This window comes from Artibeus jamaicensis, unplaced genomic scaffold (genome assembly GCF_021234435.1).
Source record: "Artibeus jamaicensis isolate MK-2021 breed Jamaican fruit bat unplaced genomic scaffold, CSHL_Jam_final contig_76, whole genome shotgun sequence".
Taxonomy (NCBI): Eukaryota; Metazoa; Chordata; class Mammalia; order Chiroptera; family Phyllostomidae; genus Artibeus; species Artibeus jamaicensis.
This window is the reverse complement of record NW_026521954.1, coordinates 2,266,519-2,292,191: the sequence shown is the minus strand read 5'-3', so window position 1 is coordinate 2,292,191 and position 25,673 is coordinate 2,266,519. Positions and strand designations below refer to the sequence as shown.

At 42.6% G+C, this 25,673-nt stretch overlaps 1 protein-coding gene across 1 annotated transcript in view; it reads left to right on the top strand.

The window, feature by feature from the left end:
- The window catches only part of LIMCH1 (LIM and calponin homology domains 1), a 322,455-nt gene that overhangs the window by 143,209 nt on the left and 153,573 nt on the right, over positions 1 to 25,673 (top strand). Inside the window, exon 3 of the mRNA XM_053672339.1 lies at positions 10,977 to 11,046. Coding sequence (XP_053528314.1) covers positions 10,977 to 11,046 — 70 coding nt within the window. The remainder of the gene's footprint in view (positions 1 to 10,976; positions 11,047 to 25,673) is intronic.

The window sequence follows — 25,673 nt, the reverse complement described above, 5'->3', positions numbered from 1 at the left end:
TAAATATTTGAATGAAATGCCATGCCAAGGAGACACAGAAATGCTTCTTACACCTGTCTTGCTGTGTCCATCCTTAATCTACAATCTTACTAGGCACAGGCTGTGTTTCCAGAGTTCTTTCCAAATCACTCATTTAGAACTTGAAAGTTATTTCCCCATAGAACTAGTGTTCTTCACAGAGTCTTAGGTAATTCATACCACAGCTGAGATCATGTCAGTCCCACTGAGGAACCAGGGGGAGTGTGAGCTTAGTGCCATACCTGGGGTGGGGTGTTTGACAACAACTGGTGAAATGAATAGGATCCAGAATGCTAACTAGTCACATTAGACGCTGACCTACCCTTTCTAAGATAGCAAAGGCCTCCTAGCATTTAGCCTTTCCCTATCACCTGCAGGATGACAAGTTAGGTAGGGAGACAGGAGCCTTGGTGAGAGATACAGTTGGACTTGGGCAGGGGAGCAGGACCAGAGGCACTGTGGGCACAGCTGCAACATAGCCGAGATTGTCCTTGGAGCTCTGTGCCGTCTTTGCTTTGTTGGGACCCTCCCTCCCTTCCTCCCCATCTCCAGTTTTAGAGACTGCATCCATGTGGGCCTACCCTCCAATGGGACTAATGTCATCTCATTCCCTCACTGCTGTCCTTTCATTGCTCCCAACTCCCAGCAAGAGTGAGCCACAGACAAGACGCTTAGGAGGAGCCGTGAGCCAATAGTTGACACATCAGATTTCCACCTGTGGGCAGGGCCGGGGTTGAAACTTTTCTTGGAGGGGAAGAGACGATAATAATTGCTGCCACTTAGGAAGTGTATACTTTCTATCAGACCTGTGCCAAGTGTGTCACCTGCACATGTCACCTCTCATGCCACGGCTTGTGGGTATTATGTCCCCACTTGCCAACATCTGAAGCTCACGGGTGTTGAATACTTAAATAACTTGCCTAGTGAGTGGCAGAGTCGGAGCCAAATCCAGGTGTTTCTGTGTCAGGAGGCCCTCATTACTCTCCAGATTTTATGGGTCCCAGTTCTGGAACTCTTGGCTCTGAGCAATTCTTGCTCAAGGAGCATGGAGAGCAAGGGGCTGGCTGCTTACCCCACTCAAGTCTGGGTGCAGTAGCGTTCAGAGCCACATCACAGCAATTTCATTTCCAAGATATCCGTCCACCCTCCTGACAGTAAACTCAGCAACACCATGTTTTAGCTGTGCAAAAGAAACACTAATTACAATCATTTATCCGTAATTACCACATAGCACAACGATGATTACATGTATCTTTGCCTCTGTCGCAGCAACTTGAGTCTCTCTCTTTTTTTTTTTTTTTGGTTATACTAAATTCTGTTCATGTATTGCCAGTTTCCACAGTTCATGGATCCCATGTCATCTTACACTTGTAGCTTGTTTAGGCAGGGAGGACCTTGAGCGGGCGGCACAGTGGGAAAGGCAGCTTCGGGGCGAAGGGGCTTGCTTACCAGTCGGAGGCATCGGGAGGGCTCCTGCAAAAGTCTTTGGAGGGGAAGCAGCACGGCCAAGGCCAAGGGTTGGGTGGGGCCCGTTTGCGTGTGGTGGGCAGGTTGAGGAGGATGACTGAGACTGGTGGCCTGGAATTAGTTACTGAAAGGCAAAAAGTTAAGCTTCACGGGAAAGCCCTCTTCTCAAAGGTAGAAATCTCAGATGTGTGCCTGGTGACAGTTTCCTTTTCTAGATTATTCTATTAATTCTTAGGTTTCTTCAAATCCAAAAATCCATAATTTCCAGACAGCAAGAATGGTCATGCAGAGATTGGCCTGTGAGACAGATTAAAAATGAATAAAAAAGGACTACAAGATATCAGGTAATTGCTGTAGATTCCCTTCCATGCTTATAGATTATTTAGTTGATGTAGTTTTTTTTTAGTATAAACATGAGAAGTGGTGAGAAAGAAGGACAATAATAATGGGTCCATTTGTTTGTAATGTCCCAAATTTTTGCTCTTCTCTCTCCTGCTGCCTTCCCAGCAAGACCGGGGGAAACGCTATGCCCATGTGTTTAATTTTGTACTTGGGGACAGGGCTTTTATGGGAAAAGACCTTCTGGAGAGCCATAATCATTAAGGTAATGCTGGGTGCTTTATATCTCCTTATATCCCAGTGGGTTAATACAGTAGAAATGTGCTTCTCACTCCCATGTGGCCCAACTTTGGCAGCAGGGAAGGGTGGAGATGACTCGGCTCCAGAGGGTTGTTCAGTGACCCCAACTAACAGTGACTCCATCCTCAACACGTGACTTCTGCAGTCTTCCTTGGTGCCAATGGGGAGGAGAGAGAGAACAGAGAATTGCCTGGGAGAGGTTGTAGGGGCAGGCCTGGGTGATATGTGTTACTCTGCCCACACTCCATGGGCCAGAAAACTTTGTTATATTGCTACAGAAAATTGCAAAGGATGCTGGAAAAGGTAGCCTGGCTGTGTGTCCAGGAGGGACAGGAGACGAGTTTGGTGAGTGGTCTCTGCTACAGGAGCTCTACTGAATAATAACAGTACCGCCAAGCCCTAGAATTCAGAGGTAGGCCCAATTTCTTGGAATTTCAAGTCGACAAAGGCCTTTTAAAGCTCTTATGATTTCTTCATGAGGCACGTTCAGGGCAAGTGGCTTAAATAGAGCTGCACCTCACACATTCTGGACAATGTATAGCCCCCCCCCCCCAAACATTTGGTGGCTATTAATGATGGCAATTTGCATTCCGACGCTATTTTGTTCATATGAAACTCCCCCTTTGGTCCAGGTTTCACTTTCCCCCTTGTTTCAGTCAATTTTTCTTGACCTCAGAAGGTTTATTAAGTTTCCTGCTTTTGCCAAGGCACCTCTAAAAAGAGAGCTTTAAAAATGACATCTGTAACAGGTTTATGGTCAAGGTTAAATTGATCTCATGCTTAGGTTAAAAAATAGTTGCCACGTTAAATTAAATGAAAGAGTAGACACCTTCCTCTAAGATACCTAGTCAAACCCAAAAAGTGATCAAGGAAACCACATAGAAAAACACCATTGAGCCAAATTAGAAGTGACACAAAGTAGGTAATTTTGTGATCACGGTTGCCTATTGCAGCTGTATAAACCAAGCTGAAAGAGATGATGATGTAATCTTTTGTTGCAGAGAATAAAGTAATCTCCCAGGAGATTAGTCATGAATTCCCCGCCCTGTGTTCAGGGTCTGGATAGCATCTCTGCCCTCCCCCAAACACTAGAATAATTATTAGACTTGAATTTCTGAATTGAATGACTTGTGGAATAAGCTAAATTTTGCAGTTCTTTAAAAATTTTTACCTTTAACGTGTATATTTCAGTCCAATAACAAATACGCTGCTTGTTGGTATGATGCTTCCTGTCTGGATGGTCTTGTAACGTACCCTTTGTAGCAATATTCTCAGTGTTGTGCCCCTTGAAAAGCTACTATATTGGCTGCTGGAAGAGTCCTTTTGAAACAGAGCCCCTCTGTTCCAGAGTAGGCATTTGAGGTTATTTCTTAAATTGCAAATAGAAACAAGTTTCTTCAGTTTGTATCTTATGACCATTAAAGTATGCTTGAGAGGCAACCATGATGTGGTACAAAGACTCATCAAATGCAGCTTGGGGTCTAGTCAGGACGTCGGCTTCATTCCTGGATGTCTCACCAATTGTTCCTTTACGGCATCTAGTCTTTAGTCTTTTAAGAACGGTATTCCATAGAATGGGTTCGGAGCATGTCTTTAGTGCACCTCCTCGAATACTCAGGAAGGCTGTGCAGTAGGTGGCTGTGCATGACAGCGGGCCATGTGTGAGCACAGTTCTGGTCCTCCTGCTACAGAAGCTATACTGAATAGTAACAGTACCGCCAAGCCCAAGAATTCAGAGGTAGGCCCAATTTTTTGGAATTTCAAATCCACAAAGGCCTTTTAAAGCTCTTATGATTTCTTCGTTAGGCACGTTCAAGGCAAGTGGCTTAAATAGAGCTGTACGTCACACATTCTGGACAATGCATAGCGCTCCTCAAACATTTGGTAAATATTAATGATGGCAACTTGCATTCCACCACTATTTTGTTCATATGAAACTCCCCCTTTGGTCCATGTTTCACTTTCCCCCTTGTTTCAGTCAATTTTTCTTGACCTCAGATGGTTTATTAAGTTTCCTGCTTTTGCCAAGGCACCTCTAGAAAGAGAGCTTTAAAAATGACAGCAGCACTGTCATTTAAACCCCGCTACTGTGGGGTTCAAATCTGTGGGCGAGCGTGCTCCATGAGGAAGGCAGCTGGGGTCCACCCTATCTTCCCTCGTGTCCCCCATACCCAACTTTGGGCCAGAACATTATGCGAGCTCAATAAAAATTTTTAAGCACGTGGAGGAGCATAGGGGATAGTCTGTTTTTGAAACAGGTCACAGTATGCTTTAGACTTAGAAGCTTTAGACATAGAGTTGAGTAGACACCATTTGATTTGTGTAATATATGAAACACATGTATTTTTGCTTACCTTGAATGCCATTAACTTTTTTCATAATCAAAGATTCTCCAAGATCCTAATGTTTTTTCCTGTTTCTACATATTTCTCACCAGACATATTAGGCAAACTATATGGTTTGTTGACTTGATTCATTTATGTGAGATTTTTATCCAAAGGTGGCCAGGAAAAGAAAATAAGGGAAACTTCTCCTAGTCTTTGGCAGGCAGCTAATGGAAAAGCTAAAACTAAAATAACTTGTGCTGACCTGGCGAAAAGGGACAAGCTCAGTATATTAGATGAGTGTGAATGTGCAAGTTTCCGTCTACCAAGCACCTGCAACACATTGTCCCATTCTCTCCTCACCACAGTCCTGGGTGGAAGATGTATCTGATTTCAAATCCTCATTGTATCCAAGGGAAAACTGTGGCTCTGATTGAGCCACATCCCTGATCGAGCCACATCCCAGGAGAGCAGCTTATAGTCAGCTTGCATTGGATTTACCTGTGAAAACCTTGACCACTTAATCCAAATTCCTTGCACCTTCCTCTTCATGAAGCTGAGTGTTACAAGTTATTTGTGATATTTATCTATGCTTTCTGACACCCATAAAATTACATAAAATTTACATAAAATTACATAAAATTTCAATAAGCAAAAGCTTTCTACATGAATCTAGTTGTAAATTTATGTTTTATCTATTTGCCCGTAGTGGGGACCTCACATGATGAATCAGAGTATCTTGATCTCTGTCTTTCAAATCTGTAGATGTACTTCCGAGTGCATTGTATTCAGGAAATAATGAGACACCTCGCTGGGGCCTGGATATTGCTTACACCTTGGCTCTCATGTGATGCGTCTCCTTTCACTCGCTCTGCTTGGCTACATTGATGATCGAATGCACGAGCCCACTCCTTTCTTCAGGCCTTTCTGCTAACCATTCAGTCCACCAGAAACTCGTGTCTTTAATCTCTCCTTGGCTAGTAGCTTTGTCGTCATTCCCCTTGTTTCTTCTCACATGTTACCTCCCGGAGCAGCCTGCTCACCACCCAGCTGAAGCACCACCTGCCTGACCTTTACGAGGTTTGTCTTCCCAGTGCTTATGCTACCTGAACTTCTCTTCTCTTCTATCTGCTTGTTTATTTTCTGTCCCTCCCACTGCTGTAAGTAGACACCACGTGATAAGTGGATAAGTTGACCGAGATGATAAGTTCCGAAGAGCAGGACCCAAGCTTGTCTTGCTTGCTGCTGCTTCCCCCGGGCCTGGCATTGTGCGCAGCAGACAGCAGGCACTTGATCAGTAACTGCTGGGTAAATAAAATATCACAAAATAGTTCATTCTAATTAGGCCCCACATCGATATTTTTAATTATCTTTATTTTTGTTTGTAGTGGTGAGTACAGTTAATGCAAATGACACGTGAATGCAAGGTGAATTACTACAAATGTTTAATGTTCTTGTTGTGTAGAATTATGCCTGTCTCCCAGAAATGTCTTTGGATGAGAACAAAGATAATCTGTTAATAGATGGAGAGAGCAAATTACTTGTTCGGGCCTTCTAGCTACAGGTTTTGGGGAGATCACAGACCAGGTGGGAAATTGGTGTGGGGTTCTTCTCAGCCGGGGTGAATGGCCACCTTGCATTCTCTGCAGCCCCTTATATGAGGTGGTAGGTCACCCACAGACCAAACTTGGATCTGGTGAGTCTTATATGTAACCATCTGCCAGCAGACACCCTCTTCCATCCATTTTCTTTTCAATCCCACCGACTGTTGATATTGTCCCATTGTATGTAGACAGTTTTTCTGTGGGGTGTATGTATGTGTGTGTTGATTTATGTTTTGCTTACATACTAAAGCCGGATTTTCTCAAGAACCAAGTTACATATTAAAAGGCCCGGCTTGAGATGCGAAGACTGTCTCTGTGTGCTGCACGCTAGCCAGAAACATCTCTGGGGGAGTCTTCACCTCTGGTCAGGGCTTAGTCTCTCTGTCTGCAAAAGTGATGGAGAGAACGCGCGGCCTGTCTGTATGGACAGGGCAGCTGGAGGACAGTGCGTCTCAGAAGGTTTGTCAACATCGAATGTCATTGCTTTAAAGCACATCATCATTAAGTATTCATTGAAAATATTTATATTTTAATTTGCACAGGAAGGCAGTAGTGTTTTTTAGTAAAATTGCAAGCGAGTAGCCTTGACTCTGACTTGCAGCTGTTCTGTGAAACTTTCTCACTGGACTCCTATTATATACAAAAATGCCCTCAGTTCAATGCAGAATACAAGGTACGCAGGTGTTGGACATTTCTGCAATGTGAATTCAATGTTATCTTTTATAGTTGTGTTTCGTAACTGTGTATGAGACTCGGGCAGTGTGTGTATGAAAACATACACCTGTGTTGGTTTTGAAAATATTCCAAATGTTTGAGAGCACATTGGCTTTTTATTTTTTTGATATGTGGTTAAAAATTTTGAGAGATGTCATAGATTTTTCTTGCTCTTTTTTAAATTTAATTATTGTTCAAGTACAGTTTTCTGTCTTATACTCCCATCCCAGCCCACCCCCCAGCGCTCCCCACCTCCCTCCTATTTCCACCCCCTCCCCCCTTGTTTTTGTCCATGTGTCCTTTATACTTGTTCCTGTAAACTCTTCCCCTTTTCCTTTGAAACTCCCCCACTGTCCTGTCAGGTCACTGCCAGCCTGTTCTCTATTTCAGTCTCTTCGGTTATATGTTGCTTGCTTGTTTGTTTTGTCGTTTAGGTTCCTGTTAAAGGTGAGGTCATATGGTATTTGTCCCTCTCTGCCTGGCTTATTTCACTCAGCATAATGCTTTCCAGTTCCATCCATGCTGTTGCAAAGGGTAGGAGCTCCTTTCTTTCTGCTGCATAGAATTCCATTGTGTAAATGTACCATAGTTTTTGGCTCCATTCGTTTACTGCTGGGCACCTTGGTTGCTTCCAACTCTTGGCTATTGTAAATTGTATTGCTATAAGCATTGGGATGCATAGGTTCTGTTGGATCGGTGTTTTGGGGTTCTTAGGATATAATCCTAGCAGTGGAATTGCTGGGTCAAAAGGCAGATCCACTTTTAGTTGTATTAGAAAATTCCATACTGTTTTCCATAGTGGTTGTACCAGTCTGCAATCCCACCAACAAAAGGTTGTGGTCCCCTTTTCCCCACAACCTCTCCGACACTTGCTGTTTGTTGCTTTGGTCATAATGGCCATTTTGACCAGTGTAAAGTGGTATCTCGTTGTGGCTTTAATTTGCATCTCTCTGATAGCTAGTGATACTGAGCATCTTTTCATGCGTCTCTGGATCCTCCGTATGTCCTCCTTGGAGAAGTGTCTGTTCAAGTCCTTTGCCCACTTTTTAATTAAAAGAGGACTTGGTAGAGCCATGATACTAAAAGTTTTAAAACAAGTTTTAGATATGGATAACCAAAGAGTGCCTCTTTAAAAGGTAATTTTTAACTTACAATTTTTTTGGTGGGAAGGGTGTTTATTATTTTTTTCTACTTTAGTTAATTAGCAAAAAGCTTGGGAATATCTGGTGACAACAGCATTTTATTTCACTAGAAATGTCTCAAACATTAGAGAAAATAGTTGATCTAAAATGCTGTGAATTGAATTACTACGCACACAAATACAGAGAAACATTTACATAGAGAACTTACTGTGCACCAGGCTCTGTGCGAGCTTCTTGCATATTTTGTCACATTGAAGACTCCGCGACACCCGTGCAATTGGTGCCACAACATTTCCATATTACAGATGAGAACACCGAGGCTAATGGACCTGCCCAAAGTAACGGCCCCAGTGAGGACCCGCAGGGTGTTGGCTTCAGTCGGCTGCCTCAGGATCCGGTGCCCTCCCCCTCCTGCCCGCCCATTGGCCTGGAGTCACAGCTGCTAAAGAGGACACAGGCCCCCGTGGATTGATAAGGCACACTCTTCAAGGCAAATTGTTCAACTTCCAAGACATGTCATTAAGGAGAAAAAAAGGTGTAGGACAGTGTATGGTACATGCCACATCTGTCTTTTTTAAAAAAATGTATTGTTATACATTTTCCTTGGAAAGCCTTTAAAGTTTCCTTCTGGGGCCTTGTGGGGCCGGGGTGCCAACAAGACTTACAGTTTATCAAATATCCTTCTGATTCCTTTTAAATTATCAGTGCTGTGCACAAACACTATTTTAAAATCCAATTTAACATGGCATTGTTAAGAACTAGTGAGAAAAGTCATGTATCTTTACATTTCTGTACAGTTAAAACTGCTTTGGAGACATCATCTCTGTCTGTTTATTTGAAGCCAGGAGATGTGGCATGTGAACCCTGTATAATAAGGGCACGTGCTGACTCAGGAAGCCTGGGTGCCGGGCCTTACTGTGCTCCTCAGCTCTGGGCCAGTTCCTCATCACTCAGCATCGGGCATCAACTTTCTCAGCCCTCAACTTCCTAAACTGTAAAGTGTAAAGCACGAACAAGTTGCCTTCCAACTTAGGTTATAAGCAAGTTTTAATAATTCCAAATAGAGTTATAAGCAAACACTTTTCAAAAAAGACTAAATTCATGGTTAAAACTAAATGCGTTCATGAAAAGAGCTCCATCGTGGTGGGCAAGCAGGCATGTGTCCTCTCCGGTGTCACCTGTTGGTGGCAGCATGTTGGAATAGCAGCAAAAGTTACCAGGAACAGGCAAAGTCCTTGGTGAAAAAACAGAATACTCCATCTGTCATACAGTAGTAGGGATATTTCTTAATATATCAATGCACAGTGGTGTCAAAGTGAAATATAGGCTGCATTCAAGACTAACCATTAAACTATTTCAAAGAGTCTTTTGTTGTTATAGGTTTGTAGAAATCTATTAAGGACAGATTCTTCACAATTGACTATAATCTTGGATTGCATGATTTATAGGCATACCTCATTTTATTGCATTTCATTTTACTTTGCTTCACTGATGTTGAGTGTTTTATAAATTGAAGGCAAGCCCCTCCACCACCAAAAAGATTTTGAGTGGCTTTGTTGCAATAGTCACTTAATCGCGGTGGTCTGGAACTGAATCCACAATATCTTCGAAGTTTGCCTGTGTAATAGAGGTTGGCAAACTTTTTCTATAAAGGGCCAACTAGTAAAAATTGCATGCTTTGTGGACCATATGTTCTCTGTTGTAACTACTCAGCCCTGCGCAAATGCATCAATAGAAAACATGTAAGTGAATGGGCATAGCTGTTTTCCAGTAAAACAGGTATTGGGCCAAATTTGGCCCATGGATTGGAGCTTGCTGACCCCTGGGTTATAGGAAGTTCCTCCCCCAAGTTTCTTGTGATGCCGCAGCCTGAGATGAGGTACCTGACTGCCTCTCCTCACATTCCTGAACATGGGAATAAATGCTCTAGTTCTGCGGCCCCTTCCTTACCTCCAGCTATCCCTTTACGAACACCCTCGCTCGCGAACGCTGCATTCCACTGTGTCACCCTGATGCCAACCCTGTTTTAGTTTGACAAGTTGCCTTTTCTTCTTTCTTTTCACTCTGAATTGGTGTTTTCTGAAGACAAGGACCATATTTTGCCATATGTAATACGTACTTTTTGCCCAAATTTTTGAGGGAAAAATAAGGATGGGTAGTACCTGAAATACCTTGTATTTGTTCTTGTGTTTTGTAATTATTTATTACATAAAATTTCTTGTGCCGTAATGTTAAAAAATAAATGCTAAAATTCCCTTATAACACACAAAAAACAAATATCTAAATAAATAAAAATGGAATTCAAAAACTAAAACAAGAGATTTTTTTCCTGAAAATTTGGGTCAACAGCATGGGTGTGCATTACACACAGAAAATACAGGTCATTATAATTTTTTCCTCTGGCATTCCCCTTGTTGTGTAACCATTTTTACGTGATTACAACCTTTAACCTCAAAACATTCTTCTCACATATCTTTTGTACCTAGGGATTTGTGGTCAGCTTTGTTTAAAATCTTCAGGACATGATTGGTTAACCTCTTGCTAAATATATTCTGCCCTTTCTTAAGGGAGGCTCAGTCACATTTAACAAGCTACTCTCCTCAAAGAGTAAGAATGTCTGGAGGTAGAATGAGTCTTGGCAAATTATTTGGGAAGGTAGATGTTGGTCTCTGAACTTAGTACATCCCAGGAAAGATCCTGCCTTGGCTAGGAGAACTGGGACCAAGCCTCGCCTGGGTAGTTAGACCTGGCTCTGATCCTAGACAGTTCCCTCCCAGCTTCCCCCCAGCTCCCACGTTTGTCCTTTCCCCTGAGGCATCTCCCAGTGTCCAACCTTTCTTCTCTGCCAACATTTCCAAATTCCAGAGCTTCACCTGCCATGGACAAACTCGATGTTGGCAAAGCTCTTCACCTGTATGCACTAAGGCTCGTAGATTATTGAGATTTACCACATGCTTTAAATTTGCTGCTTTTCTATTCAGCAATTTAACTATAGCCCCGGATAAAGGTGATTTGTGTGATCCATCTTGGTTTATGTCTCATTTGACATTCTGCCTTTTCCATGACAGGTTGCTGAATGCTATAAAGCCAGGACTTGTTAAAAAGATCAATAGATTGCCTACCCCCATTGCAGGACTGGTGAGTATCCAGAATTGAGATTTATTCTCCAATATTCCTTTGCTCTAACCTCGGGGTCATAACAGCGCCATTTATTCCAATTCTCCCTTGCAATACGTATTGCACTTGAATGAGAATGCATTGAAGCCATTAAAGCAAGAGGTCTCTTAAAAATGAAAGGTTGCAGTTATGCCTAAATGTCACCTTAATCTTTGTTTGTATTTTCCCCATGAGTGATAAGGGCCTTTACTTTTAAAAGGGTAAATTTGTTTCAGGTTGAAGGTGGATAATTAGGCTGACCCCAGGGCAGGAATTTGATCGTAATTATGGTTTCTCATTTCAGTATTTCACTGCATTCCCCTGGAATGGGGTAGGGGGAGACAAGGTAGAGAGAAAGAGCATTTCATGATTAACAAGCAGCACTTTCATGATAAATTGCTGTTTTTGATTTTAAAAGTCTACTTGTATTTAAATACCACATTTGTGGACTCACTCTTCTAAAGACGTAGGGGACACTAAGATGACCGTAATGTCATGTGGAGAGTTGCTGAAGCAAAGCCCTTGCCCTCTGAACCTACCCGCCCAAAACAGAGAAACTCATGTGTTCACATATGGTCAGAAGTGGGATTTTTTTTCATGCATTGACATGTTTCACAGTTCTCGGCAACTCATTTTAATTATTTAATTGCTGTTGCCTTTTGTGTAAAAGAAGGAAAAGGTGGGAGGTCAAGAGGGCAAACACACCTTAGTTGTGGAAGGCACTTGGCACCTGCGCATGTATAAGCACCCACACACTCAGGTCGTGTGCACAGAAAGCCGAGGATGTGTGGGCCCTGGTGGCAGCGCCCTGACTGTTTCTATTATGACTGCCTCCTCTGCAGGCAGTTTTGCAGAAAACAATAAGAAAAATGTCAAGAATTTAGGCAGGCTCCTACTGCCACCTTACTGATTGTTGAGAAGTTTTATAGCCGTATCACGATGACTAACTGAAAATAGACATTAAAAAAAACCCAATGGTGTCTGAGAACTGTAAGGGTCATGATAATAAGTACATGGTTCTAGCAAGTTGAATGTAGGTTTCTTATTTATTGTAAGAGTTGCTATTTCTGTGAATATATTCCATTTCCCATACTGGTTAGTAGTAAGTTAATGATTATTCATTAAAATTCCTTCCAACTTTGTCAGAATCATGTTACCAAGTAAGTTAATAGATAACTAGATAGACAGGTTTGGAAGGAATGAATTTGAAAATTTTATGAATAACCAGTCTATAGGTGTATATCATATGTTGCATATATTCATATGTAATAGATCACTGTAAAGCTTTGTATTAAATCCACCTCTTCCAAATGTTAAGGCCATAGTCTTAACCATACTGACGAACTCCTGTTGGCCCCAGGCCTGTGGCAGCTCCAGACCTCAGTGGGTGAAAGCTATAGGAGCAACACACGAAGGATGAAGGCAGGAAAGGGGGCCTGGTAAAATCCATGGGAACAGAATGAAGCAAGCCACTCTGAGACCAGAAGCTACAGAGAAAAGGATTTTGAACCCTTAATTTAGAATGTGAATCATCAGTAATTTTAGTAAAACTCAGGGTTGGGATATTTATGTTCACCTTTATATCGTTTCTTATTGTAGCTCAAATGTTCTTTTTTACATATTGCCTGTACTTTGGAGCAGATGGGCAATTTAAGATTGGAAGGGGCCTTGGTTGCTTTCCTCCATTTATGTCCTTCACTTTTATTTCTTCTTTTTCCTTCTTCACTTGAATTTCCATTCATCTTTGTCCTTTCCATCATTTTCCCTTTTTCTTGACCTTTTTCAGCTACCGTTTTCCCACTGACCTTCATCTTCATATTCTCCTTACCAATTTATTAATGTGATACCATGATTTATAATATGAAATATGTATTTGCTTTTTGTCCACTTCTGGCCAGAGCTCTTAAAACCCTTGGATTTCCTACGCAACAGGAGCAGTGTGAGCATTGTCTAATAATATTTATTTTTTGTCATTGGTTCCTGAAATAGCTTCAGTTACATGAAGGTTAAAGGTGTATCTTTTACACCTTTGCTAAAGGTGTAGCAACCCCTGTTCAACCACACCTGAGTTAATGTCAGTGAGGTGACTTTTGAATAGTCCCCTTCCCTCCAAGGCTGGATGCTGGTTGCCAGGGAAACCAACCAGGTGATCAAAAGGTTGGAACTTTCAGTCCCACCCCATCCCCCACCTCTGGAAGGGGAGAGGGGATTGAGCTCGAATTCAGTCACTTCTGGCCAGTGGTTTAATCAGTCATGCTTATGTGTTGTAATAAAGTCTTCATAAAACCCCAAAAGGATGGGGCCAGAGAGATTCCAGGTTGCTGAGGCTGTGGGAATTTGGGGACAGTGGTGGGCCCGGAGAGCATGGGAGCTTCCTGTTCTTTCCCACAGCTGTTTTTCTGTATACTTTAAAAAATCTGGCTATTCATCTGTATCCTTTATAATACCCTTTATAAGAAACTGGTAAACATAAGTAAATGTTTCACTGTAAGCCTCTTGAGTAAATTAATCAAACCCAAGGAGGGGGTCACGTGAAACTTGGACTAACAGTCAGCTGGTCAGAAGCACAGGTGATAACCTGGACTTGTAATGGCCATTTGCAGTGAGGGCAGTCCTGTGGGACTGAGCCCTTAACCCATGGAGTCTGATACCATCTCCAGTTAAATAGTGGAACAATTGGGTCAATTGCTTAGTGTTATTTAAAAAAAACACACAATGAAGTTATCTTTCGTCTAAAAAATCTTTACCTAAGTATAGTTAATTACTGCTGCTTACTAATGTCCTGAATTTGCAAATCTGGTCAAAGCCTTTTCCTGACTTTCAATTACTTTCAGATCAAAGTTTCCAAAAACCAGGGTGCTAGTTGGGGTCTTAGCAAGAAACAGACTTACCTTACCACCTTTTTCCTTGTATCCCATTCTGTTAATGTTGTTCCAGGCTTCTCTCTCCAAACCTACTGACTGCTCCCTGTCCAAACCCATTTTCTTGGCTTCTTCATGACTTCAACTTGTCGTAGCATTGACCCAAATCATTGTTCCTCACCTGAACTCCAGACCTCTTGTTCTGTGTATTGTACAGCTTCATCTGAACGTCCTACCAGCACATCAAACTTAACACGTTGAAATGAAACTTCAGTGACCACTCCTGCCCCTCCTATTTCCCTATGTCAGTAAAGGTATCATAGACTGGCAGTTGCCCAGTTCAGCTATCAGAGATTTTGGCAACTTTCTCCAGTCTGCCTACTTCTTCACATTTCTTTGGCCACTAGACAAGGCCTAATGCAGGTCTTTCTCATCTCTTGCCTGGTTGACTGTAGTCAGCTCCCACTTCCTCAAACATTATTTATTTTCAGGTACGATGCCTTTCTCATGATACTGCTAATGAATGTAATACTGTCCCCTTGCTCTTCTTGATAAAATCTTATTTATTTATCAAGACCCAGTGCAAAACCACCTTCTTGGTGAAGTCCTTAGTATTTAAGGTTCATATCATCTTTTATTATAGAATGGAGTTAGCATTTTCAGGTTTAGAAGGAAATGAGTTAGTATGTTAGATGAAAGAGAGCTGGGTTGAGTACGTTATCAAGAAGTAAGAGTTTGAAAAACTGTTAACAGTTTAAAATGAAGGCGTGCAAATGGCTTTGTGTTCACGTTAAGTCATTGTAGCTTTAAACAGTCAATTTGCCATGACCAGACTTGTCAATACCCTCCATGGGTTCAAATGATGGCAGGTGTCCCATTGATGCACTAAGAGGTCCCAGCACCATCTTGACAGAATATCTGCCAAAATATTTAGCCTAAGTCCACTTCTGAGGAAACAGACAAATCTAAATCGAAGGACACACCTGAAACAGCTGGCCTTCCCCCTTAACACTGTCAGTGTCAGTGAAGACGCCTCCCGCCCCCAAAGCCTAGAAAATGGTTGCAGATAAATGGTGACCAAGGTGATAAGGCACCCTGACAGCCAAGGGCCATGTGTGGTCCCCAACTGAGAAAGAACAACTACAATAGACATTATTGGGACAATGGGGACATTTGCATGTGGGTCAAATATTAGATAATAGTATTCTCTCTCATCGTTGAATTTCCTTCATGTAGTAACGATCTTGTCAAAAAATAGTTGCGTATATAGGGGAATGCTCTCGATGTTGACAGATGTGCAAGCCAGAGAATTGAGAGATGAAGTGTCACAATGTATCCAACTAATTTTCTAATTGTTAAGCAAAAAGAAGCATGTAGTGTATCCTTTTATGCGCGCACACACGGACAAAGGGAGAGGGTGGGAGAGAGGGAGGGAAGGAGGGATCGAGGAAGGAAATGTAGTGAGGTGTTGGATCGGAATATGGAGTATACAATTGTCATGCTGCTGCTCTTGAAACTTTTTGGTAGGCTTGATAATTTATGATATAAAAAGTTAGGGATTAATTCTCTTCTTTTTGAGTGGATGGGGGACCTCAAATTTGTAGTACATTGGAAGATAGAGACCATTTTCATGTTAGTAGAGATGCAACCCTTTATGTGAGTGTGTTCTTCACATGACATCTTCTTCCTCCTGCATTTGTGACTGTCAGAACTTCCGTTGGCTTCTACTTTGCCAGGCGGTTGACAGGCCACTGACCATCCACTGATCAAGAGTCCTCAGCAGCCTGGGCCATAGAGATCTAAGACACAACGCCAGAGGGTTTTCCATGCCCGGAACCCATGGCCTTGTGCCCTAATGGCCTGGGGATGAGAAGAATCCATTAGGATGGCCCAGCTGCTTGCCTTGAAGATCAGTAGAAAAGTGTGTTTTCACATAGCCATCCCAAATTGTAAACACGTGCAGACTTTACAAAGGCATGAATAGGTGTATTTTAGCCCCTGAGTTGAGCTGTAGTTACAAAGAATTCAGGGGTGAAGGTGTTAAAACAAAGTAGTTGAAAATCATTTCCTGGCAAGAATGTGAAGAGCCCGGATCCAGGTCTGCGTTTCTTCTGTAACGATTGCTGACACAAGAAGCCGCGTGGTGACTGCCTGCAGATGCTTGCATTCTTTTTTAGGTGTTAGTGATACTGTTAGCTATTGCCAGAGAAAAGGACCTCAAATTTCGGTTTTGGCATACCAAAAAACTTTAAGAAACGCTGCCTGCCCTTTAGTTTGCCAGTTCGTTAGTGTTGCACAATCAAGCCACATCCTGAAATTCAATTTAATGGTCACCAGAGATCATGCTAAATGGTTTCATTCCAGAAACTTTAGACTGTGTGCAAGAAGCATAAGTGTCTGCAATTCTAGCTCACAATGTGAATTTCGTAATGAAGCTTTCTTTTGCCCAGGTTTTAATTGGAACAGCCATTGTGTGCGTGTGTGTGTTTGGGCACATACATGTAGAGGATAATTGGAAATAGATGATATTTGGGGACTCTGCCCTTGGGAGCTGAACCTTTCTAGAGCTATCATTAAATATTTGCTTGATCTTGCATGTGAATCCAGGAGCAAATAAAAGTGATCCGAGAAAAAGAGAATTCTACAGCTGAAAGGGCATCTTAGATACATTCACTAACAGGAATTATTTCCCCAAGACCACAGAAATCATAACAGCTAAGATGGCCCCAAAGCCCCAGTCACCCCTCTCCTGGTTGTGTGACTCACAGGTGTTCCCAGCTGGCAGTGCAGCACATGTAAATGACATTATTTTACCTCTTGTGGGAAGGAGGGGGAAACTTTTAGTTCATCACTTTTTTCCCCTTTTTTCACTTTTCTTTTGAAAGCTGTTTCAAAGTCTCTTTCCAAGCTCTGTGACAGACCTTCCTTCACGGAACGTCTCTCTGCCCGGCGAAGGCTGGAAACCGGATGCTCGCTGCAGCTTAGGGGGATACGGCCAGAACATATCTGGTAGAGTCACCCTACTACTTAGTAACTCTAACCCACTCGAAAGCTTCTACTTTAAAAAAGGATGTATTCTTCTTTGATCAAAATTTAAAAGTTCAAATATTTCTAGAGATGAGCTTCCTGTAACGGACAAAAAATGTAAGTTGATATAAACTCTGCAGACTTTAGGAGGCGTTCAAAAGGGATCTGCTTTACTTTATGAACCTGACCCCAGAGCAGCTGATGGTCTCTTGTGTGAGGGGGCGTGAGGAGGGGAAATGGTGAAAAGGCAGTAGAGGTTTCCCTGTTATGAAAAGATGAAATATATTGTCTGGATAAAAGGTGAATACATGAAGCTGTTGAAAACTGAGTAGCAGGAGCGAAAGGCCTTCACGCAAACTTTATAATTTTAGGACGGTGGCAACATGGTGTGTTTGAGTCCCGCGTGTCTCGGGTGTCTACCTGCTGAGAAGCAGTTTCATGGAAATGCCAAATGAAGATTAGCTCCTGTGTGTCTGAGCTCCCACTTATCAATGTCATATATTTTAGGTTTATAGCCTACAAATTCCATTTAAAATTTCTAGGGCATTTACCTTTCCTTCAGCACTTTATCTTATAGGTTCTTTTATAAAAAGCTGGTCCAAAGTTCCTTTCTCTGCCTCGGTATCTCTTCTAGTTAAAATTACTGTTTTAGGCCAGGAGAGAGTTCAGAGGTTTTATTGTCAATGAGTTATCACAATGTTGACCATGACATATTAAATACCTACCATGTATCAGATGCAGTAGATTATCCTTCATAGTTGTCACAAGTGCCTCGCTATGTAATTATTGCTGTATCTTTATATCTCAGGAAACAAAGGTGCAAAGAGATAAGTTACCAGCTTTCTAAAAATAAGAATGAGATTTGGTATGCACTCCTCCTCTCTCTCTCTTTTCTCTCTTTAATCCTTCTCTCTCTCTCTCATATACACATGCACAGCAGTCTCACACATGCCATTTTGCCTCAAATATCTCCCTACCTCCAACTACCTAAAATCTTCCAGACTCATCCTATCTTAGCTCTTCTCTTTCTTGCTTTTACCCCTTTCTCTGCCGCTACTAACCCTCAGACTTTTCTGTTGCAAATCAGTCTAGTTAGACTCATTCCTTTTATCCCCTCTTTACATGTGATGCTGATTCAGGACAACAAAGACTCAGAGAGGCAGACATGGAATTCTCCTTTATCGGCAGAATGTCCCACCCAGAGGATTTTCCTGCCACACTCTGCTCCTTGTAATAGATGCATGTACAATCAGGGATCTCTGGAGGTGGTCTTGCTGTTCTTTGGGGGACAAATAACAGCCAGTAGCTGTGTGGTGTTCTGTGTGATGGAGGTACATTTCACTGAGGGGAATGAATAGACCTTGAGAAGAATCTCAGCCAAAACTGAGTTTAATGACACACTTTCCTTTATCCCCATCCCTGGCTCAGCGAGAAAACCTCACTGCTTCCCACACCACACACAGGAGAAGTGCTCAATTTGCTGCCCTCAAGTTCAGTGCCAAAGCTGGGCCAGAGTAGGGCTGCTGGTTAGCATTTTAGTAGGCTGAGACATAAAAGAGCACTGACTGTCAGGAAAAACAACAACAAAACACATGAGGTCTCGGGGACATTCAATGCTGCCCTCAGTGGAATGGGGGAAGGTAACCCAGGGGGACGCTGGGTGTATTTGATGCCTCTTGAGTCGATATGGTTTATGTGCTACCAGTTGTAACAGTTTTAATGGGTAGATCCTGAAAGTACAGGTTGTCTCATGTCCATCATCTTCTCAACCAGCATCACGTGGCTGCCCAGCACCTGCGGAGAACCATCTAAACACCTTAGAAATGCATTTAAGGCTTGCCCTGAGCCGACGTTACATCTTAGGCTCATCTCCCACTACATATGCCACTCTTAGGAACCAGGACTGCTGTTCACCTATGGCGGTCCTGAACGGCGGGCTTGGCCATGTAATGAATACAAGGATAACACCGTGTCAGTTGGTGAGAATCGCTCTCCACAGTGAGGTAGACCGGGTTTGAAGGGGAATTCTGAGGCTCACTGTAGTGGGCAGGCTTTCAGGTTATTCACTGAGCTGTTGTGTCAGGCCAGCAAGTTTTTGACCTTGCACGCCGCTTTGAGTACTTCCGAAGATTCGATAAGAGTTTTGGTCCTTCCCACACATCCTGTGTTTGTTATCTGCCTTGTGGATTTTCTAATTTAGTGAGTATATTAGTTATTGATTGCTGTGTAACAAATTACCCCAAAACTTAGTGGCTTAAAACAATATTTATTGTCTCTTAGTTCCATTGGGTTGAGAATCTGGGCATGACATAGCCGGGTCCCTGATTCGGGTCTCCCACAAGGCTACCATCAAGGTATTGACTAGTGTCCCCTCAAAATTCGACTAGGGAAGAATCTCATTAGGGAAGAATTTAAGTTCGCGCCTGTAGATATTGGCAGGATTCTGTTCCTTGCAGGATGTGGGCTGAAGCCTCCCTCGGGTTCTTGCCTTGTGGACTCGTTCACAGAGACCAGCGCAGTGTGGCAGCTTGCTTCAGCAGAGTGAGCAAGCAAGAACCCCAGAGAGAGAACAAACAAACTGGAAGTCGCAGTCCTTTATAAGCTAATCTCAGAAGCGACATTCCATCACTTCTGCCATATTCTACTAATTAAAAGCAAGTCACTAAGTCCAGACCCCCCTTAAGGGGTTAGATTTCACAAGGGCCCGAGCAGGAGGAAAGAGCTCACTGAGAGCTGTTCAGAAACTGCCTGCCACAGTGCGTGGCATGGTTTTGTTAATCTGGAAATCTGTCCCTTGTATTCGTAGGACTTTAGAGGTAACAGCTTTCCTTGGACCACCTGTCTCCATGACACTAAGGTCTGTTTCCTCCTTTCCTTCTGCACAAATGCACTCCAGAGAGATGGTATGTTCCCCCTTGCTTTCCAAGTGAAAACCTACTTATGACCTAAGACATAATTCCTGACTTTCAGTGGGCCACCTTCCAGGGGACAAATATGTAAGTAAGGTCTTATAATGGTAGCCTATGAAATGTTAATGAAATAATATGCAAGGAAGAAATTTGTATTTGAGATGAATGCTTGAGAAGATGTGGGATCTGAGCTGGGTATCCATGAATAGTGAGGTCCATTCGAGTCAGGAGAAAGACATGCAAGCCCCAAGGGTTGGAATGAGAAAGGCTCTGAGCCACAAGAGCCTGGGTCTTGTCTGGGTGTGGCTATTATTTGCATGTGGCTGCAGCTGGAGCCCCAGGGTCCCTGTGAGAAATCAGTGCTGTGCAACCGATAGTAAGTTGAGACCAGAAATGTCACCTGGGTGTGTTTGGACTCATTTTGTATGCAATCAGAGCCACTGAAAACAAAGGCATCTTGTGTTCCAGGTAACTCTGGTATCCATATGGAAAGCAGATTGTGGGGAAAGACCAGCAAAAGTCAATTAGCAGACAAGTAGTCCAAATAAGAGATGATGAACATCTAAATCTTGGTATAAGCAATTGAAGTCAAGATGAGGAATCAGGATTTATGTTTCTATGTTTTTCACTGACTAGAATATTTCATCAATTATAAGACACCATTTTTTAAAGTATAACTAATGAAAAAAAGCTGCCAATTAAGTTATGATGCCAGCAATGGAAAGATGCATTTTTATTTCAGAGGTTAAAAAATGTACATTATAGAATTAATGAAATATAATAAATAATCTTAGGAAGGTGCCCTGAATTTTGGACTTGAGCAACTTGGAAAATAGTGACTCCTTGAATAGGTATCGTGGGAACAGCAGATGTGAAATGGGTTCCAAGAGAAAAGACAAATTCTCGTTTGGACACCTATGAGAGCTATCCATGTACAGATGTCTGGCAACCAGTTGGGAATGTTGGTTTGGAACTCAGGAAAAATGTATAAAAGTTGGAGGAGGTTAATGAATGGATTATTTTGAAGTTAAATCTGTATGCTTAAGGATATATAAGGATATACAAATTATTTCTTTTTCTATAACCACAAGCTTTGAAGCTCTGCCCTTCCCCCCCCCCAAATTTGCAGTCTTATCTGTGGTGTGTTTGATCTACACTGGCTGAGACGGGTGGTGGGTGATGGGAAAAGACACGTGATGAGAGGAGTCGAGCCCACAAGGAGCCTTCATTGGCAATTGCACTTCGATATGAAAACCATGACAGATAATGACTTAGAAAGGTCTTCATGTAATTGAAATTCACTGAATATAATATCCCACTGATCTCATACCCTTTAGACTCTCTTGTACTCCTTGATACTTCACCGTTAGTGCTAGGTAAGTGTATTAGTTTGCTAGGGCTGCCATGACAAATTATGGTAGATTGGGTGGTTTAAGCAACAGAAATTTAATTTCTTGTAGTTCCGGAGGCTAGAAGTCAAGATCAAGGTGTGGGCAAGTTTGGTTTCTCCTGAGGCCTCTGTCCTTGGCTTCCTGATGGCCATCTTCTTCCTGTGTCCTCACATGGTCTTCCCTCTGTGTGTATCCTTGCCATAATGTCCTCTTCTGAGAAAGACTCAATTGTATTGGATTAGGGCCCACTCTAAGGACCCCGCTTCGTGTAATCACCTCTTTAAAGAGGTACAGTACAAAGGTACTTTCCAGTACAGTCTGAGTTACTGGGGGTTCTGACTTCCACGTATTAGCTGTGAGGTGCAGGGGCCACCCTTCAGTGGGTAAGCCAGCCAAGCACCGAATTCTTACTCACATGTGTTATGAATGCCTAGACTTACTAGCTAAAGTCTAATATCCTCTTCATGCTCCACAAATTATTTTTCCAAGCTCGTTTCCATAATTATCTTGCGTCTCTGCAGAGGTGGAAAGTTATATATAGCAGCGCTGTAAAACTTTTTTTCTAGCTTTTTTTCCTTCCTGTTGCAGAAAAAAAAAAAGAAAGAAAACATTCTTTGAAGAAAGAAATGACTTGTTCTTCCTTATCTTTCATTGAACAGCATTCAAGAGTTTGTGACATTACATCAGTTCCGCACTTTTCCCCCCTAGGAACAGACCTTTCAATTAGGAGCTGTGAGGGGAAAAATATATAATAGCAGGAAATACACATTTCAGTCTCAGTCTCACTTCTTTCCTTTTCATAGTCATAGCTTACCTACAGAAGAAACTTCTGTGGAACTAATTTTTAGCCTGTACTCCGGACTCAGGGTTATAAGGATCCTGTTGTTTGGCAATGAAAAAAAAAATTCGCCAAATATCTGAAAGCATTTTGTGAAGGAGTAAGACCATGCTAGGATAAACCAGTACTTCTGTTAAATCGCCACAATCTGAGACTGTTTTTGTAGGAAATTTGCCTTGGCAAACATTTCCAAAGCGCTTGCTAGATGCCTTTCTTGTCATTAACTGGCTTCCTGCTGGAATCTTAGGTCTCCCCTCATCTCAGTGGGCATAAAAGTTAGTGTCCCTCTCTGTCATTCTCTCCACAATATAAAACACTGGACTGGTGAGTAAATTGTTTGCCATTTAATCTGTCTTTCATAAAACTTAACTTTATTCAGTTTAAAGTTCTGATCTGACAAATATTTTCCCTGTTTTTTTTTAAAGGATGATCAATATATTATGAGAGTAAGTACTTCACTGCAGTGGTCTTCCTCCCCCAAACCCATAATGCTAGTCTAACCATGAGGAAAATATCAGACAAAGCCAAACTGACCAGCACTCCTCAAAACTGTCAAGGTTCATGAAAAACTAGGCAAGTCTGAGAAACACGCAAAGTCCATATGATGCCATATCCTAGAGGGGATCTGGAACAGAAAAACTACACTAGGGAAAAATTAATGAAACCCAAATATAAGGTGGAGTTTAGTTAATAATAGTATACCAGTATTTAATCATTAGTTATGATAAATGTACCGTAATAATGTAAAATGCAATGTGTGAGTTATACCAGAACGCTTTGTACTATCTTTGCAACTTTCTGTAAATCTAAAAAGTATTCTGAAATTTAAAAAAGGACTTATAAAATAGAATGATTGGAGATAAAGTAGAGCCATAATGCAAGGAAACTATAGCATAAGTGAAGAAACAGAAGTCGTTAATAAATATGAAATGTCAGTCTACCAGTTGATGTATTGGTATCAATAAATGGCACGATACCAGCGAGTTAGTTGGCATATCAATCTAATAAGCTCTTATAAATGATGAATTGGTTGTAAACACTGTTTTATAGCATTTGGAAATTTCAAACAATAAATCCAGCCACGAGGTTTCTGTGCGCATATTTCAGGATCCCCGTTTTTAGAATTTGCACAAAGAAATATTTCATGTCCTTTAGGGAGGTTTAATAAAAACCAACAGGTGGGAAATGGGTTTTGCAGTAGCACGAACGGTCATGACCATAAATACTAGTCCCTCAGAATTGTACCGGCAAAGGACCGTAAACACATCAATCACCCCACTGTGCAGAAATTCCGTCCTCAGATGTCGTCTCAATTTCAGGCACAGAGACCGAATGCCTCCGCTTAAATTCACAACACTGAATGGATATGATGATTTTTTTTTAATTTTTATGAGGATTCATAGAGGGAGTTCACCAGTTTCCTCCTCTCTAAAATAGGATAGATAAACCTCATCTCAGTATTGTGGCTTAGGTAAGATAACATCTGTAAAATGCCTATCATGGCACATAGTATGTAGTATGTTTTCAACCAGTTGTAGCTGTGCTTATTATTTATTTGTTCATGATTATTATGATGGCTTTAGCATTTCAAAGCTAGAAGCTCTTTAGAGATTGATTTCTGAGACACCATTATTTTACAAACGAGAAAACTGAGCCTCCAAAGGCAGTAACTTGCCTGGGGCCATGCAGTCACTTAGTTCCAGAGTCGGGACTCGAACTCTCCGTCCTCAGGTCCTACTGGGTGCCTATTCCAGATCCACATTTAGCGATAGTATTGCACCAGCAGCTGTCACAAAGCTCTCCCGCAGAATTGCCTTCGGGCATCGCCTCCCCTCGGGGATTCTGTTCCCCTTTCTCAGAGGGAGCAGAATTCTCCGCCTTCCTGATGAGGTGTGGCAGTCACAGTCTCTTCCAGTGAGTTTTCTTTCACTGCATCAGCATTTTGGGCTGCTGCAGCCTGCTCCTGGGCAGAGCAGGGTTTGCTGCGCTGAGAACTGCTTGCAGAAGGAAGGCAAGGGAGTGTGCCAGCTGCAGCCCTGGGGCTGCCCACTGGAGCACAGGGGAGGATGCCCCACCCCCCGCCAGTGAGGGTGTGCTGGAGTGCAGTGGTGAAGAGGAGGACCAGTGGGGGTAAGTCAACTCCGTCACCCAAACATACATGCTTACAGGTGTCCACGAGGGAAGGAAGGGAGCTATTCAGGTTTTTAATACTTGGCTTTTTTTAAAGTTACTTTTTGTACACTCATTATATGGCTTAAATAATCTCCAAATTCCTTTCCTATGGAGTTCACCTTGTCCCCTGATATTTCCACCACCTGTTGCTTTTATTGTTCCCTTTTTTATCCTCTAAGGAAAGGGTTGGTTTTCTTTTTACTTTGGGGACATGTCATGGAAGACACATTCATTTAGTCAAAAGAAAGAGGATTTTCAAGAACGTGGGAATTGTCCCAGCGCTGCTCTGCCCCCCAGTAGTCACGGGAAATGTGCCCCCACAGCCCCAGGGCCCTTTCACCTGGGCCCCCGAGTCTCCTTTTGTTTCCTAAAAAACAAACAAGTTTTAAAAAGCTCCATTTCTTAAAATGAGGAGGGAAAGAATTGAGAAAATCAGGGAGGGAACGAGGAGGCAGGTTCAAGGGCTGCACCCCCCAGCGCAGCCCGCTTGACCTTGCCCTTCAAAGGCGGTATTTACTGCAGGCTGGGGAAGGAATGGAGGTTATTTCTGGGTAGCCCTCTAATAAAACCCTGTCAGACCTGTCCAGATCGAAAGGCTTCATGGCTCTGATTATCTAGGGGAAGGAAATTTTCCTGAGTCCAATTTATGAGGCTGGGTTCAAAACGAAGCTGAAAAAGAGCCTAGCGGATCCCCATGGCAAAATGATTCATCTCCGTAGTCAGAAAATCTATTTTTATCACCTTTTTTTCAGCCAGCTCCTCATTTTTGTTCTCTCCCTGAACGACTGCTATTTCCTTCATGGTGCCGAGCAAAGCAAGCGTCTCGGGAATCTGAAACTTCCCTTCGGCGCTTCCCGGTGTGGCTGATTCAGCAGCCCCCGGAGAAGGGGGTTGTTCTGAACTGCATGGGTGGGCACCGTGCAAAGTGAAGGTCACGTCAAACAGAGGCTGCACCCTTCAGCAAGCAGCCTGCCTTTTATTCAGGAATTCTGCCTGGAGCCACGTGCCATTCTGCTCTTCTGACTTTTGTGTAAGGTGTGTAGAGGGTCACCCAGTGACCGTAAGTAACTCTTGTAGCCCAGAAGACCTTTCCAAGGGTGGGAAGAAGGGGCAAGAACAGAGCACGCTCCATACGGCTAGCCTCTTTCGCTGTTCAGCAGGGCGCGGATGAGTTGCCGGTGCCCCTATTCAATCTAATCCTAGAGCAGAGGGGGACTCCCAAATGCCCTTTCATCAGTTTCTCTAGTTCCTGTGGGGTCTGCAGATGTGCGATTCTGGGCTGCCGCCCAGCCCACTGCCTCCGGTTAGAGTCCCATGGAATGCTGGGAGGAGTGGTAGTTGTTTTCTCCCAGGAAATTTAAAAAAAGATAAGGAAGAGAACCCATTTTCACTGAATTTCCTTGTCTGACAG